Source organism: Notothenia rossii (assembly GCF_949606895.1).
Source record: "Notothenia rossii genome assembly, chromosome: 6".
In the NCBI taxonomy this organism is placed as follows: Eukaryota; Metazoa; Chordata; class Actinopteri; order Perciformes; family Nototheniidae; genus Notothenia; species Notothenia rossii.
The window spans coordinates 71088205-71107386 of NC_136909.1; the positions used below are offsets into that span (position 1 = coordinate 71088205).

Consider the following 19182-nt stretch of genomic DNA (forward strand, 5'->3'; position numbering starts at 1 on the left):
GATGTTCTCTATTGTTTTTTCCAAAACTTAAAATAAAAACACAGGCGTTATAGATCACATCCCATCATCTACATCATCTTATGGAGTTCGCCAATTTCTAGAAATGTAAATGCTCAAATGTCCCTTGTCTGTGGGCCCTTTGTGGGATCTCTCTTTATCTAAATTTCCATGACAAAAGTGAACACCTCATCTGCTGATGAATACCATGTGATGAGATGAAAAGATCAGAACAGCTATGGTCATCAAGGTGAGATTGTTTTGTCAAAAGCCATTTTCATATATAATTACTTTTATTATCAAAAAAGCTTTCAATCTTATCCTTGCATCTTAATTTTAATGTTTATAGTGGATATGCCAAAAATCACAGTTAATGCTTGGACAAAGAAACCTGGGTCGTACGTTTTTCCTCATTATATAATGATGAACTTAAAGGCCACCTATTATGCAAAATCCACTTTTTCATTTATTTAATACATAATTGTGTCCCATCTGTGTAGAGATTCAGAACATTTCAAGAAAAATGATTCCCTCTCTTTTTGTCCTGATCCATCTATATAAAAACCTTTCTGACAATTAGCTGATCAGATTTTGGCCACTTTGTGATGTCACAATGTTTTTATAGGTTGTGTAACCATTAGCCAATAACCAACCAAGATAACACCCGCCCACCTTATCACCTGAATCACCTCCTAGAGCACCATTGTATTTTAAACCAAACTCTTCACAAAGGGGCGTGGCCAGCAGCAGCTCATTAGAATTTAAAGCTACAGACACATAATAAACACTTTTGGAACAGGACTGAAACAGAGGGGTTTATGGGATGCTACAATGCATGAGCTGTTTGGTATTTCGAGCCAAACACTTCAGAGACATGTTTTGTATATAGATCTAAAATACATTGGTGAAAAATAGTATAATAGGGGACCTTTAAACCACCAATAATTATCAAATCTAACTTCATATTCAAAACATAACCCTATATGAAACAATAAGAAATCTTCTTACCTAAGGCTGTGTAGTAACCGAACATATAACACAAGAAAACCAGAGATAAATCACTGAGTAACATTTATTGCACACAGGTAAGGCAGGTGCCATTAATCAGTGTAAATAAAGGATGCTGCAAATAAAAGTGTAAATATAACCTCTGATACCTGGTCACCACATATATAAGTCCACTTTGTTTCTACACACACATGAGGTTCAATTGCTTCTTTCAGTAAAAGGCAACAGTTTTTGTTGTGATGTTCTTTCTCTCCAACATAGCTAATCATGTAGACATGTGGTTAACCAAGACTGAGGTAGATATCCAATGAAAGGAACACACATTAAAGTCCCACAACACGACATGAGTTTATAGAGGAGCGGAGAGGAGCAACAGTGAGAGCAGCAGGCGGACATTTTTAATCCCAGGGACCGTGCTGAGAGGCTGATCCATATTCCCCCTCATTACAAGCTTATTTACAAGATTAGATTAAATGTGGCAACAGGATCAACTTACATTACTGTTAAACAAAAAGAAAGCAATAATGAAATATTGATTGTTTCAAGTGAATTTTGACAAGCTTTTTTTGGATGTATTACCACATTTGATTTAACATAAAAACACTTTGTCCAATTTGCATTCATTTGACATCTCCCACTAAATGGATTTAAACTCGGAGCAATGTTAAAATGGCCGGCTCCAAATTGCTCGCAAAGTAGGCAGTGACAACAGCGGCCATGTTGTGTCCTCTCTAGTTATCATTCCCCTGTTAAGCTAAATTGACACCAGAGAAGTGACGCATATTAATGTCAATTCAAGCTAAATTCATTATTTGAGTTGCTCTCATCAGTACACCAAAACAGTCCAGATCACATATTCCCGCTGATGCTGCCTCATTTAATTTGGTCAAGGTCGTTGTTATTTTTAAGGGAACCCATTGAATAGAATATGAAAAAGAAGAATTAGCATGATGAAAAGACAGAAGCCAATAGAAGGGGATTTTATGTAGGGTAGAACCCATAGATGTTGTCCTCCCACATTACAAGCAATGAAAAATTAAATATATGTCCAGCAGGGGGCTCTTTCAACTCACAAATGAAGTCAGCTCCACACATTTGATTTACCCATCTGCAATTAGACCAACTCACACTGATAAAACTTAGCAGGGATAAAACCAAGCCCGCATGCTGAGAAAAGTATTAAAAAATGCTCTGCAGCTTCAGAGGAAGATGCAAGTTATAATTCATATGTGTAAGAGAAGCTTGATGACGGTCTAAGATGTGGAAATGAAGTTAAAAGTCTCAAAAAGATCTTAAAGGATGAAACGCAGAAAGAAGAGAGTTCTTACAACGTCACAAAATGTCAGATACACCCACAGAACCTTTCAGACATAAATCACAGCAGGACATTAAACATTTGTAAAGCCTTTGAGTCAAGCTCTCATTAAACAGCACTCAAAATAAGAGATTGAGAAAATGTAAAATACATTTCAGGACGTTCAATGTTAAAGTTTGAATGCTTTATTAACTTTTGTCCTGATGAAGGTCTGCAAATGTGCAGTTGTAGTGAGTTTCTGGATAAGAAAACTCAGAAGGCTTGTTTAGGTAGGGTTGAACTCAAACTTTTCTCTAGTAACATTACAACAACAATACAACATTATGTTACAGTAAATAAATAAATCCAAACTCCAGTCACAAGACACCCCAAAACCAGACATTATAGTGACACAGTGGTGGTCATTGAGTGAAAGACCAGGATGTAGACTTTTGTCTTTAAAGGGGCTCTATTATGCTAATTTTCAGGTTCACTTTGTATTGTGTGCCTCTACTCAGACATTGTCAAGCAGGGAAACATCTCACTGGGACATGTATATCACGTACAATGTCTTGAAGCGCTAGCCAATAGAAGAGCGAGTGTTACATCGTGATGTCATTATGTTACAGAAGTAAACAAAGGAGTCCAATGGAGGGAAGAAACTCCATGTGGCGTGAACTTTGGGATTTTAGCCTTTGCTGACCATTTACATGCACAGACACCTATATAACACATAACAGGAAGGGGATAACAGCACAAAGCTTAATAAGGCCCCTTTAAAACAAACAGCGAGAAACTTCAAGTAGATTTATGAGTAAATGATTCACCAAAAAAAAGTCTAAAGTTGTAGTGTAGTCGTCCGACTTCCTTTGAGTGGTTGAACAAATCAAAAATATACAAATAAACCAGAGGAATCATCATACACAACACCATGTAAACAGCGAATGTTAAATTATCATCTCAGACAAACACATTGATAACAAAGTGAGAACCTGAATGTGTCACTACAATGACAACTTGCTTATGTAAAAATGATCAGGTAAATCATTTATTTTATATAGGCGCCTTTCAAGGCTCTCAAGGTCGCCAGGTCCCATCACAAGCCCCATAAGAAAGGAAGAAAGAAATCAAAATCAAAACCACAATCACTCAACGTATGTACAGATTAAACAGACAATAAGGCGAATGTGAAGTCACACTCATACAAATCATTTAAAATGACATTCTTTGAATCTGCCCTTGAGGGATGGATGTGTCTTACAAACACAGTAGTGTCAGTAAAAGTATGAATTGTAGGTTTTTGTACTGCAAAAGGTGCGGCGCTCAGTACCAACGCGTAACCTACAGAAAATAGGAAGATGTCTTTATCAATTATAAAACTGCAGATTCAGTGAAAAAAAAGATTATCGTGCACAATGCAAATGTGTCATGAGTGATGATTTCATCAAACGCAACTCTCCGTAATCCGAAATGTATTAATCCTCCTTCTAGTAATACTATTACTGAACATCCATGCTACATTTACTACAATAATAAGTACCCTCTTTAAATATATTCTTGAATAACACGCTTGAAATAAATAATTTCCATATCCGACACATCTGCTGCACTTTGGTTGCATAAGGAGCTTCACAAATCTGTTATTTTCTCACACCTCCACATAAAACAAGTTTATTCATTCAGCTAATCTCTTTCTCGCTTGCACACACACACACACACACACACACACACACACACACACACACACACACACACACACACACACACACACACACACACACACACACACACACACACACACACACACACACACACACACACACACACACACACACACACACACACACACACACACACACACACATTTGAGATGTACCTTCTGCCAGCACATTGGCTTATCTGAATAAGAACAGAAGAGTGAAAAGGCATGCCCATTAAGGAGGCAAACAAATAATTATTAAGATCATTTTTTCCGACAGAACTGATGAAACAAAGTCATTTCATGGTCTTGAAAGACATAATGAGAGTTGACAAGGAATGCATCACAGTAGGGGATGTGAAAACAAGAAGTACAGGATTGCAGAAAGAAACAAAAAAAACCCTCAAAGGTTTTCTATCCAATTTAAAACAAACCCAACAAGAACAAGAACAATCCTGAATGCATCCCCACGTGTTTGTAACGTGAACAAAAGAGGTCAGTTGTAGGTCCGGAGTTTGACGTTGGTTTTCCAATCGGCTCCGCTGGGCTCACAGGGATGGAAGTAGGCAGTCACCTGGGTCACAGTTCCCAGGGGGTCCACGGGGCCCCGGAGAGCCAGGAGGGCCCTGAGGAGAGGTCACAGGGGGGCCTGGGCAGAGAATTAGACATAATTAATTCCTGTGCCGGGCTGCACTTTATCATCGCTCAGTGGAGTGACACACTGTGTGGAAATACAAAGAGATAGTTCATAATGCGAGAAGGCCACAGTATACATCCACTGCAGATATTTCTGCTAGAGCTAGACCCAATAAATCAGGTTGATATATCTGCTGGTATTAGCGCTTTGCAGGAATATCGTAACTGGTGTATGTGTTGTTTGATAACTAACAATAAATTGACACCATTATAAAAAACATTACATAGTATGGCCACCACAGAGCACTGATGAGTTGATTTCTTCTCATCGAACAGGCTTTACTGAAAGATAGAATTTTAATTGTCCAACTTTCAGGTGAAATCATAATGTGACAATTTGACTTCGAGTTGAAACCATTGAGCTGATAAATCGATTTGGTAACTAATGTATAAACAATAGTTTTAAGAAGATGTATCATTAAAGCCATTCAATAAGGCAAATATCTAGAATAATAATGAAAAAAAACATTTAACAAACTAGAACAATACTGTTAAGCGAAGTAGTACAACACAGTTTTAATTGCAGTGAACATAGATCATAATTTACTGGATGTGATTTTGCATACATTAGTCCTATCTATACTGGAAAAGCATTCTGATATACGGTATGATATTAATCCTTCTCTATATTCTCCTTTACCATTATCCTTTTACTTTACTTCAACAGCAATGTTTAATACCTGCAAGATGTTTCATTTAAAATTACACAATTATTTGTTTCACCGTAACGGCCATCAAGGACAAAGAAAGTACATTTCCTCTTTCTCCACTATGACGTCATCACTGCAGATGAGACATTAGTGTATCATGTTACTAAGCAACAGCTTGCTGAAGTGACACAGCTTCATTGTCATACAAACACAAGGACCAGGGACGATATTTGTGTTAGTGACACATCTCTTTAAGTTTATACCCCTCCATGTCCATTACATCAGTCACAGCGGGGAAAGTGCCTCCTCTGCTCTTCATTCAGCAGGAACCGCAGTTACAGCCTCGTCTTTTTCCTCCCTCTGGAAACACAACTTGCCCTTTCCATCACCGGCACATCCATCTCCTGCTAAACTGCTCTCACACAAAACTGACCTCAGTTCTGTGCTGCTTTGTGCTGTTAACACCAGAGCAAAGGCAAACAATACTTATCTCAAATGTCGATATTTAATTATAAAAAAACGTATGGTGCATTAAAGTCGATCTAACTGTACACTTAAAAACACTTAGAGTGCTTTAAAACAACCATCATAAAACATTATAAAGCATTTTATATAACCTAAAAGTATCATAAAGCTTCATAACTGTCACAAACAGATTTTTATTTTTTTAACAAACCATAGCGTTATTAATAGTTCCCAATATGTTATAATATTTTTTTAGAATCATTGTCATAATGCATTGAAATGTGATTATAGGTAACTAGAAGTGGTCACTGGGTGTTTTAAGTATAATGCATGTTATCATTAATAGACTTATTATTATATTATTATTATTATTATAAGTCACTTTTAGTGGTCATTGGAAGTTAAGGTAATAACACATAATTCATCTAAAATGTGAGTCACTAGAAAATATGAACTTTTGATACTTGTCCTTATAAGAAATAATGCTTTAAAATGTGCTATTATTGGTGTTATAAGGCATAGTTAATATGTATGAGTGCGATTAAAATACAAGTCGGTTAATATAAAAGTGCTATAAGCAGGTTTTAACTCTTGATAAGTTGGTTTTAAATGCATTATAGACATGGCCGTCATAGAAACCGCCAATATGTTTCCCTTTCTGCATTGGTTATATATGTATCTATAGCACAGAGTTCATTTATGACATCAAAGTCTATCTGGTAAAAAGAGTTATAAGCAATGACAGGAAATGGACATTGTGGTCAACCTGCATATATACAGTATTTTTTCCACTGAAACGCCATATTTCTCCATGGACCTGTAGGTTGTAGGTTAAATCTGCTCCATTTGACGAGGGGTACCAGTTGTCACTCATCATGATGACCGGGTGACGGGAGGTTTGGTTGGTAGAAATATGTTTCTGCTGTACAGGGACTACAGTAACTGCCCAGTGAACACAGACGCAGTGGCCCGGCACTTTCCTACCAGCAGTTTGTTAAACTTTCTGACTCTTACCGAGGTGTGAACACAATGGAAGTTTAACCCCAGCAGCTGTGCCCGAAGGTGCTTCCTATCACTGTGCGCCCCTGGAAATAATGTCTTTCAACAGCCTAGATTAGTTCTCTCCAGAGGAGCCAGTGATTGTTGTTATCCTTGGCCCCACACATGCATTATGCACACACATAGTTGTATAAGTGACTTTAGGGTCAGTGATATACTCCTGCTGTCAAAGCACTGAAGTCATGGCTCCGTCGGGGGGTAGGGAGTTATTTCTTAGTTCACGGGAGCAGGGGACAAGCCGATATCTTAGGTCGTGTTAAGAGAAACTTTGCTCAGCACATAAGGCTGAGCTTTAACAGTACAGGACGGACGTGATTGCTCCATCTCTGCAGCACTTTGTCCTCTGTTGTGGTCCAATTTGTGTCAGAGCTTTTACAAAAGATATCTGAGAGTTGCTTTTATCTCCAACATGCTGAGATTCCACATGAAGGCTGAAATACATTTGAGCTTTGAGATTTGACACAACTGATGTTTACTGAGTTTCACTTCATGTCCTTCTTTTCAGTAGACAGGTAGGAGACAGGGGGTCATTCAGTGAAAAATTGGCTAAAATCGAAGCATACCAGAAGGGCAGGGAAGTACTTTCTGATCTTTCTTGCCATATAAAGATACAGAGCAACTTTGCTCTCCTTTTAGCTCATGTTTGGTCTCCACCAACTCCTGAGGGAAACATCTCTTTTAAGGAGCATTTTGACTGTCTATGTTCACCAGTTTCTGTTGGTTGATCAAAAATGAATCACCCTTCAATAGAAAAACACTCATTTAAACCCTTGTTATTATAAACATATTGATGGCCCGCTTTGACGTAAAGTTCTATGAATTCGCAGTGGGTTAAAAAGTCTCCAATGCAAAGCAAAATAACTTAAAACACATTCACTTGGATCAAAATACACTGATTACATCAAGTTTAGTTTACGATCAAAGATGTCTCTTACCTGGTGGCCCCGTGGCTCCTGGATCTCCTGGTAACCCCAGACCAAGCTGACCCCGCTCTCCTTTCTGCCCCCTGTACCCTGAGGACAGACACAACACTCGGGCTGAGCACAGATGCCAACATCAAGTGTGCGGTGTTGTGTTTACGGAGCGCGGAACCACAGTTAGTGAGATTAGTATCAATGCCCAAACATGTTAAAAAAACTACTTTTCCCATTGGATACCTTTATTGAAATCTTTGTATCTTCCCAGGGACTTCTACAGAGTGGCTTCTTGATGATATAAATGTGAACAATATGTTTCGCAATGTCCAGCATCAAGCCTGCAGCTTTGATAGTTGATGTAGGAATCCCAGTTTCAATCCCAGCCTTCTGAATAATGAAAGACCTACTGATATCCTGTCAAATTGCAAATCATCAAACAAGCCATCTGAACGTTAGCGTCCAATGAAAGAGGCGTGTACAGCTCTCTGGCAACAATATGGCCGCGAGCGTAAGTCTTTGAAGAAGAAAGGAGCTTTTTTTTCAATCAAAGGTCAGATATGTTGCTCTCTCAAGGCATTCAGAGAAATACATATGTACCATTTAAAGACAAACAGATGCAGAAAAAAATCTTATCTATTCATTACAATAGACGTAATTTAACGGGAGGATAAACATGATCATTAATCTTTTGACCACAGAGAGAAAGCTAATTTATCTCATTTTAAAAGGCTTTCTGCTATGCTGATTTGATTCTGCATGATTACCTCCAAGATGAAATAACACAAGGACATGCTTGAAACGTCAAAGACATGATGAGTCAAATAAATCAAATCAAAGCATTAACACTCATCTTCAAGGCCAGCAAGTGTGTTGTGTAGAACATTGAGCACACAAACATGTTATTGAAAGGCTTTCTCACTCCATGCTAAGCTACTGAGTCTTTGCAGTACAAAACAAGCAGCATACCAAGTAAGAATTTCAGGGGCTGGGAAATATATTTCCCCACGAGGCACTTAAAGTAATGGAGTCTCCGGACCAGCGGTTGCATGGAGTGCATCAGAAACATTGACAGGAGGAGTATCAAGCATCGCACCGCCTGGCCCAAAGGGGAAACGCTTCGACGCTTACTTGTCAGAGAAAATCTCAGAAAAAAGGCTTATGAATGCTCCAAAACCGAGTCTCAAAAGAGAGAGGGGGCTATCCACACATTGCCACAATAATGAGACTTCTTTCAACACTCACAGGGCCTGGGGCATTCATTCAGGGAGGAGACGATCCATGAAGAAAAGAGCACTGTACCTTAAGCAAAAAAAATACTGAATAGCACACAGGGCAATAAGTTTGGGTGGCACGCCGGATTGGTGCACTCTGATAAATCGAAAGCTCCATACTGCGTCTACACTTGGTTGAAAACATTTTTTTTCTCGGGCACTAATGGATAAAATGCGCTAATAGAAAAATATTATTGCCAGAGAGTGGTTCTTCATGCTTGATTGATAGGATTGCAGTGCTGCACCTGTTGTAAACAGCATTAACAGCAGCATGTATTTATTCTGCCATGCTAGGCTTTACAAAAGAAAGAAAGAACACCTTTCTTTGAGCAGCTGCTCCATCAAAGGCCAATTACTGCGGGGTGTTTACTGATTTTTTCATATTGTACAGGACAAAGCATCGCAGCGCCAAAACACAGAGTTTACAGCCAGATATAATAACAAAAACACTTGTTTCAGTATTGATACATAAACAGAACGCACTAGAATACAAAATAAAACAAAAAAGAATGTTAAAGTCAAAATTATTTATGAAATGCACTTAAATACAAAGGATTTACATGATTTCTCCTTACGCTCTCAAATGTAATACATGAATATAGAATGATAAATGAGCAGTCAATTATAACATAGGGAAATGGGATGAAAAAAAGAAATGATCAGCATGCGTCCCTATGGGTGTTCTTTAACAGCTTGAGACGTTCACCCATGTGAAGTCAAACCACGAAGAAAAAAAGAACTCAACAGAGGGGTTATTTTTCTCCATAAACAATTCATTTTGGCATATTGGAGAATAAGTCAAGTTGGATATTTCAGAGAAGCACAGTCTCCAGCCGAGGATGACGAGAAATAATGAGGAAATATTACCCCAAACTCTCTCCCCAGCTGAGCGGAGTCACAAGTCAACAAAGAAAAAATTAAGGGAAGTGAAAAAACGTTCCTCTTTGTTTTCATTACATATTTATTGCAAAGCTGCATTACGAATCACCTATAAAACACTCTTTGGAAGCTTAAAAAAAGACAACAAGCTGAATGAAATCAAAGACATGTGTAATGCAAAAGTCATTATCACAGCACACATATTTATAGTCCAGTAGTGGCCTACTTTAACTACATTATTCATAAATGAAAACAGCATTTTATATCATAGCAGTGGGTTAAAGACAGTGTAAATGGTCTTGATTAATGTGAGGTAGATATATAGCTTAAGAACAAAGGCCAATGCAGTGATGCTTTTGATCTGCACCAACAACGTAACACACTCCTTTTAAAGTTAAGACACCGCTCTGCTGCGGACACAATACTATTCTAAGCGAGTTTGAGGTATAAAGCCTGACCGGCAAACCATTAGTGTTGCAGCAGTCAGAAAGTCATCAGTCTGATAAAAGAACGTCCACCCTCTTTCCTGACTATGCTCCTTTTCTACTTTAGAGGCTTTCTTCCCCGGAGTGAGGTATCAATACTGGGGCTCTGTCCTGTCCACATTGATAATGCTTTCTCTTATTCACAGCCAATTCTTCGTTTGTCTTCATATTTCCCAGAGAGCCGCTGTGCACCACACTCCTGGCCTTTTTCCTCTGCTTCCTGCCCCTCAGTCTGCATTGATAAACGGGTCTAAGCAAGAGAAAAATACTCATGAATCCCCAAAATACAAACCTTTATTGGTAGCCCCCATCCAATTCCAGCTTCATCCTGAGTCTTTATATACAGAAAATAATGTTGCAGTTCACTATTTCCTGCTTGCTTTGAATATGTGTGGTGCGGACTCATTGGTGAATGAAACACCAATAGACATGTTTCGTGGGTAAAAATATCAAAGGGTTACTGTAAGTGTCTGGTTGAGAGCAATCAAAGGTTACAAGTTATTTTCATTTCAACAAAAGTGGTTATCTTTTCTGAGTTGATGTTAAGGTCCAGCAGTTGAGTTTGGCAGCCTGAGCTCTTACCATGAGTACCAGGAAGTCCGGGCTCTCCTGGTGTTCCGGGCAATCCGTCCTTCCCAGGAGCTCCAGGAGGCCCGTGGATTTGTGAAGCCAGGATCCCCGCATGTTTCTTCTGTGGCATGGCAGAGCTCGATAGCTTCTCTACAGGGTACCAAAATGAGACAACTCACATTCAAAACGGAGAAATCCTTGAATAATAACCATGGAACGTTTTCATTTGGGATCATATGTACCTTCAAAGACCTTTAATACTTCGTTTCTGATGAGCATTTTGAGTTCTTGAATGAAGCCGGGATCACCCTGTGCGTGGAAAGGAGAAGAATACACACATATTTCATTCAGAAATTAACTGGCAGCATGAAAATTAAATTGACTTCTATCTAAAAAACAAACAAACATTGAAACCCACGACAGGGAGAAGAGATTACTTCTGAAAATGGTCTTTTCTAACTATTCAGTGAAATCCCCCCTTGCATTGTAATATCACATCCGCGCCTTAAATCCAGCTAGAAGTCAAATGGATTGAGCCTGGGAATATAAAATGAGGTATTATGACTCTATAAAGAGACTTCCAGGTGTCCATTTCTGTAGTAAAGCCCTCTGTGCTTCAGATCTCATCTGCATGCCTCTTCTATCAAGACATGACAATATATATCTCTCAAAAGCTGTTTGAGCTTTTCAGGGTAAAATAGGCAAACAACAGTAGCTTTGGACTTCTTCTTCATTCCAAACAGATTCAATCTCTGCTGTTATATAACAGTTGTGACTGCGTTGAGTATGTGTAAAATGTCTGTGACACACGGAGGTGTTTTCACTGCTCTGCTGAGCTCCAGGCACGCCCACATATCTGTCTTTCTCTCCGTCTCCATCTCTCTCCCTCTCTGACCTTCTGTTGCCTGCATGAGGAGTGGGAAGCGCTCAGCAGAAAGAGAACAGCAACCTCCCCAACAAAGCCTTGTTTGATGTTTCACGCAAAAATATATAGCGGCACCATTTCTTCCATACGAGAACTGAACTACTTTCGCAAGCTCAGGGAGGAAGTAGGCTGATGGAGGTTTTGATCATCTACGGGGAAAGATAGTGTGTGTTTGATCAAAGTTATCTTACCAAGAGGTTAGCATTCTCAAATTGTCCTGGAGCGCCAGAATCTCCTTTTTGTCCGGATGGTCCAAGCGGGCCAGGATCTCCTAAGCGCCCCCTCTCGCCTTGAACCCCTCTTTCTCCAGGAATACCGGGATCACCCTGCAGGAAAGGAGTCCAGACATGTCTCAGCTGCAATTCCTGCTGGAATACGCCACACCGCAGCCACTATTTTCCCCGTGTGACTCATCGTTATAACTTAAAGGTCACCTATTATGCAAAATCTACTTTTTCATGTATTTTATACATAAACATGTCCCTCCTCTGTGTAAAGAGATTCTGAAAGTTACAGGAAAAAAGATTCTCTCTTTTTTTCCTGATCCATTTATATAAAAACCTGTCTGAAAATGAGCTGATCAGATTTTGGCCACTTTATGATGTCATAATATTGTTTTGGCTTGTGTAACCATTAGCCAATAACCAACCAAGGTAACCCCCCACCTTATCCCCTGAATCTCCTCCTAGAGCACCATTGTGTTATTTTTAACCAAATATCTCTCAGAGGGGCGTGGGGAGAGGCTCCTTATTTTCAGCTAAAGTAACAGACAGAGAATCAGCACGTTTGAAACAGGGCTGAAACAGAGAGGATTATGGGATGCTACAATGGGTGATCTGTTTGGTATTTCGAGACAAACACCTTAGAGACATGTTTTGTATATATCTGAGACCTATGATATATTGATGAAAACCTGTCCTGAGGTACGGTTGCCAATTATAAAGCTAAAAGCCTCATTTTGCAATAGATTACTGCTTGAGTGTGACGGAGCGCTTTAATTTAGCCTTGCAAATACAATGGGAAACTGCACCGAGTGTTAAATGCCTTTATTTAGTTCTTACGTGCGGATTAGTCATATTTGTGCCGAAGTGAAGACTTTCATTACTATTCATCGCAACATTTTTGTTGTGCATTTAAGTGAGAGTCATACCAACAGTTTTTTTTTTGGGAAATCAGGGATGACGCTACTTACACGCTCTCCTTTGGATCCTCTGTCTCCTGATGTACCTGTAACTCCCTATGAAAAAAAGCAGATGATACATAGTTTAGTCACAAGAAAAGATAACACCTCTAAATAATTGGAAAATAAAGTTTGCTGACCCTAAAACTTTTCACCCACTCTTGACAAAGTATTGATGTTAAGCCAGGGCACACATCATTCTCCTTTATTGTTATCCATACAAGCAGAGCAGAGATTTCTATTATTTAAACCCATCATATTGGCATATTTCTCATATCTACCATCATATTTGCAGAATTGTCTGTTCTGTTGCCTTGAGAAAAAACTTCGAGCAAGCTTTTCCTGAATTACTTGACTTTGAGAAATGTAGACTTTTCAGATGACTGTGCATTGATTGCTTCTCAGTCAGCTCAGGTATATTGCTTTTATAAAATCTCCCTGTAAGAGTGTTTCACCTTCTGCAATGTCACGGCTTCTCTGCATCGCCATCCCAGCAGCTGCCTCTACTGTATGAGGGTAGCTGGCAGAGAAAGTACCTGTCTCTGGCTTCATGTCACAACATCCTGTGTCTTCCAATCCTTCCCTGTCACTCCTCATTCCTTCCCTTTACGGTGCTCACAGCAATACCCCTGGGAGCATCTTTGTATCAATTTCCTGCTGAATTATGGGAGCCTTGCAAAAGACAATCTGGCATGATGTGGTTTTATAACGGGCATCTCTCTGTGATGCTGTTCTCCCCTGCCTGCTTTAATCTGTGCTATTCTGTATTCCCCAATGCCTTAAAAAGGAGGCTTAAATCTATCATCTTGCCCAGTGAAATGTGCTTCCATGAGCATTACATGAAACCTCAAAGCAGGGTGCGATGAGTCTCGGTAGAAAGGTGGGAAAGCCGCCTGCTAGATGGCACTGTTGTCCCACGGAACAATGAGGCACTAATGCAGGAAAACAGGATAAAAGTGTAAAAGGCTTTGTGCAATGCTGAGACTCTGGCGGAAGAATACCAACTAATAGTAATAAGCAAACAATAAACTGTAGGGGTTGTCATTAAAGGGAACAAATATCTTGTAAATCAGACACAGCAAAACAGTAATTTTCATAGTGGAACCAGTTTTCTATTGGACTGTATAATGGTCTGGTAATGGCTATTCAGGGCAAATGTGTTCTGCATGCTGTGAGCCCATTCTGTGTGATTGTGAAGTAAAACGCCTCTAATATGTTTGATTAACTAGCTAAAAGCAGACATTGCTGCAGTATTTGTTTCTATTTTTGCCAGGTTCATCAGGCAGGAAAATGCATATTTAATCTAAGTGTCTGCTTCCCTCTTTTACAAACATTTTATCATTGCCTAAAAGCATTAACTGTATAATTAGGGTAAAAAGACTAAAAGTCAACAAAGCCTAGAATCTGCAGGATTTGACTTAGTTTTTTATCCTTTAAAATCTCGAATATGCAAATAGCTTTAATGCACTCAGGAGGCTGTAGCTTGAGGTGGGGGGATACAAATCTGCTGTGCCAACTTTCTGTAGCTCGGCGGATGTAAAGCACTGTCTATAAGGGGATTTGAAACGTGTTTGCGCAACTCACCTTTTCTCCATGAGTTCCATCTTTTCCAGGTCTCCCCTGCTCAAGGAGTGAAAGAAAAACAAAGACATTTTGTATTAGCCCCCACCTTCGATTGGATCAGCACTGTTGCACTCCTAGTAATCTCCACAGTTAATGAGATATCTCAACCAAGGGATAATGATCCTGATTGCTGTGCGAACACTGTTCCATTGTGTGCTTACAGGGAAAATTACAGAAACCATCTCTGATGCTAATTACACGGAGGATTGCAATCATATACAGGACAAGTGATCGCCAACACACACATTTATCCATATTGTCCTTGAATCATGCTCTCTTTTCTCTCAAATAATGGTAGAATGACCTGCTAAAAGAGCAGTGTGTTATTGAAGCTCCGGCCTGGACATAAGTGTAGTTGTCTCGGCATCATTGAGCAGTGATTATATAGGGGAGAGCAACATCATTTGTGTAGCATCCTTACAGGAACACCTTGGGGTCCCTCGGGCCCTGGAAATCCTGTCTCTCCGAGCGGCCCCCTCTCACCCTGTGGAAGAACAGAGAAAGCCAACGTGTCAGTCGGCTGTGACAAAGGAATGACGCACGGATTGACAGCTCAAAGAGAGTTAGAAGGCTGAGGCTCACCGAGTCTCCTGGGATCCCTCGCTCTCCATCAGTGCCGGGCTTCCCCTGTCAATCACAACACAGGAAGAGAACAGACGTGTTTGACAGGTCCTCAATGTTGTCATATCTACAGCAGCTTCAGCTTCAGAATATACCAACAAGTCTACTATAGCTTCACAGTATATCCAGGGAACAGACTACGGGTCTACGTATATATCCCAGTTTCAAGCGGTGTTGTGTTAAGGAACTTCTGTTTCGCTGGTTGTTATTCTGTGGGCTTTATGAAAGTTGTTGCCAGCAGCAGAGTGAAACAACACAGATGACATGTCAACAATTGAGTGTGAGTCACTGTAAATTAATTAGAAGAAGAGAAAAAACTCACTGTAGGACCTATCATTCCAGACGAACCAGGCAAACCAATATCGCCCTGAGGGAGAGATGGATGGATGACATACACATACCATAAAGAACACACATACATCATCGTCAAGTAGGCACAGACACTAGTGTCAGAAACCACCAAAAACATGTTTATAATAGATGCTCCTGGACTCCTCAAACAAATGCAAGGAAAAAAGTCTTAAAAACAATACTTGATGGTATTTCCTTAACACTTAAATGGGCATTCAATAATTTGGAAAATGAATTGAGTCCTGTTTACTACATTACACTATTATTACACCCATGTTACACATGAATACAACCCTAATAAACAGTTAATAAACCCATGTTATACCCTTATTATATCCATGTTATACTGTTAGTAGAGTAGACCCATATCACACCCTTATTATGGCATTATTACACCCATATTAGACATTAATACAACCCAAATAAACAGTTATTAAACCAATGTTATACTGTTATTAGACCCATACACTGATATTCCAACCCTATTAAACCCATATTACACATTAATAAAACCTATTACACCCATGTTACACCCATGAAACACAGTTTTTATACTCATATTAAACTGTCATTATTAGACCAATATTACACCCATGCAACACCAATATGATCCCCATATCACACTGTTAATACGCCCAATGTACACAAATAAATGGATAGGTTGGGTGAGGATGCAGGGCTAGAATGCATTAAGAATAATGCGTCCAGTTCATTGTGCAGACTTAACTATAACATGTAGCTTCAGATTGCTGTGGTATTACTGTATGTGCAGTTAATGGCTCTAAACCGGACATTTCCATAATCCTTTTTTCAACCATAAGTGATTGAATTATAAGCATTATTATATTCCCTTAAATTGACTTATACCAGGAACCCCAGGTTCATACTGGAAGCATTTGTTTCTTTTGTTCTTTTGCTGAATATCTCATTTCAGAAAAAAACCCTCTTAAAATGCTCTGTAATGAGAATTAAGTACAGAGAAAGCACTTTGCCTCACTTTGTAATCAGGTTAGGTCAAAGCAGATAAAACGCTTCTCTGAGTCGATACAGTTGCTTACCTTGGCACCGGGTAGCCCTTCAAGCCCGGGTAATCCCATGGCCCCTGGTTCCCCCTGTGAGAAAGAAACACACCCTCCACTGTGTCAAGACAAAAACAATCACTACTGGTATAGACTAAAGGTTGTTAGTTGCCCCTTTTTGTACCAGAATGCTGTTTTTCTCTTACAGTCCTCAATAAGGAACTGAGTTTGGTGATGAGCTAAGGAAATATCATTATAAGGCTGTCAGTAAACATTACGCATAAACATGCAAATATAGATCAAAGCTACACCTTGGTTGGTTATTGGCTAATGGTTACACAAGCCAAAAAATCGGTATGACAATCTGATCAGCTCATTTTCAGGATTTTATATAAATGGATGAGGACAAAAAGTGAGAGAATCTTTTTTCCTGAAATGTTAAGAATCTCTTTAAACAGAGGGGACACATGTTCATGTATAAAAAACATGAAAAAGTGGATTTTGCATAATAGGTCCCCTTTAATATGACCTTCCGTTGTCAATATGAAGATAATCATAAAAGGACAACCCTACAAAGTGAGTGTATTGTATATGACACCTGCTGTCACACCTAGGAAAAAGAGCCCCATTTGGCAATCACAATCAGACTGGCTTTCTGCACTATAAATAGACCCCCATCCCCAGGGTTGGAGCAAGTGGTGGCCTCTCTCTACCTCATCTTGCTCCGGCTGCCATGGAGAAACGCCATTACACAGAGAAGAGGGGCAACCGGTGCTGACATAGACGGATTGTGCAGGTAATTGTCACACATGTAGATTGTCATGAATAAGCGAGTGCGACTAAGAGGAGAGTGGGCCAGCCAGAGGATCAGCTGTGAGACGGATTGGGGCAATTCCACCACAGCACTGGAGTCGCTCACACAATTTATTAAAATGTCAAATTAGCATCCTGGTGAAAAATCACTGGGCAACAAAACAATAAAAATGCAATTGGCCCCGCGAGAATAAAGAATTCAAGTTGATGGCAGACGCGTGGAATTGTTTCCATGTCTGCGTGGACAGTTTTCCGGCATAGTTGTGGGGGGGGAGGACAGGACATGTTCCCACTGGCAAGACAATATGGTGCAACAGTTTCATATTTGCAGGAGGTATGATCATTTTTCGCTGTGTGTTGGAGCTCTACTGAGAGTGGTTAAGTGCTCAGGCTTCAGGATGTATTGACTTTTGCTGAGAACCACAGAGACAATGATGGAAAGCTACCGGAAACCCTGATTTTTTTTGGGGAACACTGAACATTTTTCAAAAATATATTCCTGAATAAAAAGTTTTAACTTACTGCAACTCCGTCATCTCCTCTAGGACCCTGAAAAGAGAGGAAAAGGGAAAAAAAGAGATTACTCCCATGAATGGAAGAACAGCTAACAACATACAAATCATTAAGATAGACTCAACTATCATGCGGCTACTGTATGTCAGTGTCATTACAATTTATAGCATACATCATTGCTGCTCTTATCTTGCCATTTATGTCTGTATATCATGCTAACATCATGTTATATGAGACTGGTGAGACTGAGGTCTTTCTCAAGCAGGATTTAAAATGATCAGGATAATAAAATCCAGTCTCATTAAGCTTTAAAGATATTTAGTTAGGCATGCTTAGAAGCAATTCCGTGTTTTTCTACATTAAACAAGCAAGAAAAGATGACACATGTAGCCTTTTCTCCTCTTAACACTGATGAAGATGCTCTCTTATTGTTTGCTCCAGGGGAGCTGTTGGGCTGTGCTAGATGCAGTTCAGGGAGAAGCATCCTCAAGATTGAGCTGTGGTTCTTGTGCATTGTGCACAGGGGATATTGAAGTCTATTTTTCTGTCACTGCCTTTAGTGTTCGTTGTGCTGGATGGATCCCTGCAGGGCCTGTGAATGAACGTCTCCCAGGAGACTGGACAAGATTACAAACGGCCCGATAAGGCGGAGCAGGGGGGAGCTGATAAGCAAATCGTCTCACTTCAGCTCGGCACTGTGCGGAGCGACTCAACGTCTAAGTCCATTCTGCATGTCAATGATTATTGTGTGTCCTGGGGCGGGTCAGAAACACCTGTTTGGGAGTAAGGACGCCTCTTGGCCTTCGACCAACCACCAGCTCTCATTGAACATGATTGAGTGTGATAGTGCCTCAGTAGCTGAGATAACACTGGAGGGCCGGTCAAGTTATTTGTTATTCAGCTCTCACTGGCTCATACAGTATCAGTTTGCCTGTGTGCTAGCCTTCCTCTGCAGCACACTGTTAAGGATTTGCTTCAGGCATAACAATGATTATGCTTACCAGAGCACCAGGAGCTCCAGGGGGTCCCAGCATAGCTCCACCGCTCTGAAAAGACGTGTTTTTCCTTTGTTATGACTGCTTACAAAATAGAGTCAAACACATTTGAACCACACGTGCAGATTCCTCTTGTTGCTAAATGATTGAAC

General features: G+C 39.9%; 1 protein-coding gene across 4 annotated transcripts in view; it reads right to left on the bottom strand.

The window, feature by feature from the left end:
- Positions 1-1971: 1971 nt before the first annotated feature.
- The window catches only part of LOC307045407 (uncharacterized protein), a 98884-nt gene continuing 81673 nt past the window's right edge, over positions 1972-19182 (bottom strand). For 3 of the 4 annotated variants that reach the window (XM_079691067.1, XM_079691066.1, XM_079691065.1), the window contains 13 exons: positions 19037-19081; positions 18045-18071; positions 16749-16802; positions 15662-15706; positions 15301-15345; positions 15140-15202; positions 14680-14715; positions 13108-13152; positions 12107-12241; positions 11233-11299; positions 11003-11140; positions 7804-7881; positions 1972-4647 (listed from right to left, as the gene is read on the bottom strand). In XM_079691067.1, the coding sequence (XP_079547193.1) occupies positions 4547-4647; positions 7804-7881; positions 11003-11140; positions 11233-11299; positions 12107-12241; positions 13108-13152; positions 14680-14715; positions 15140-15202; positions 15301-15345; positions 15662-15706; positions 16749-16802; positions 18045-18071; positions 19037-19081 (879 nt within the window). In that variant the 3' untranslated portion in view covers positions 1972-4546. Of the gene's footprint in view, positions 4648-7803; positions 7882-9568; positions 10671-11002; positions 11141-11232; positions 11300-12106; positions 12242-13107; positions 13153-14679; positions 14716-15139; positions 15203-15300; positions 15346-15661; positions 15707-16748; positions 16803-18044; positions 18072-19036; positions 19082-19182 lie in introns of those variants that run through there. The other variant, XM_079691068.1, reaches the window with a different exon arrangement.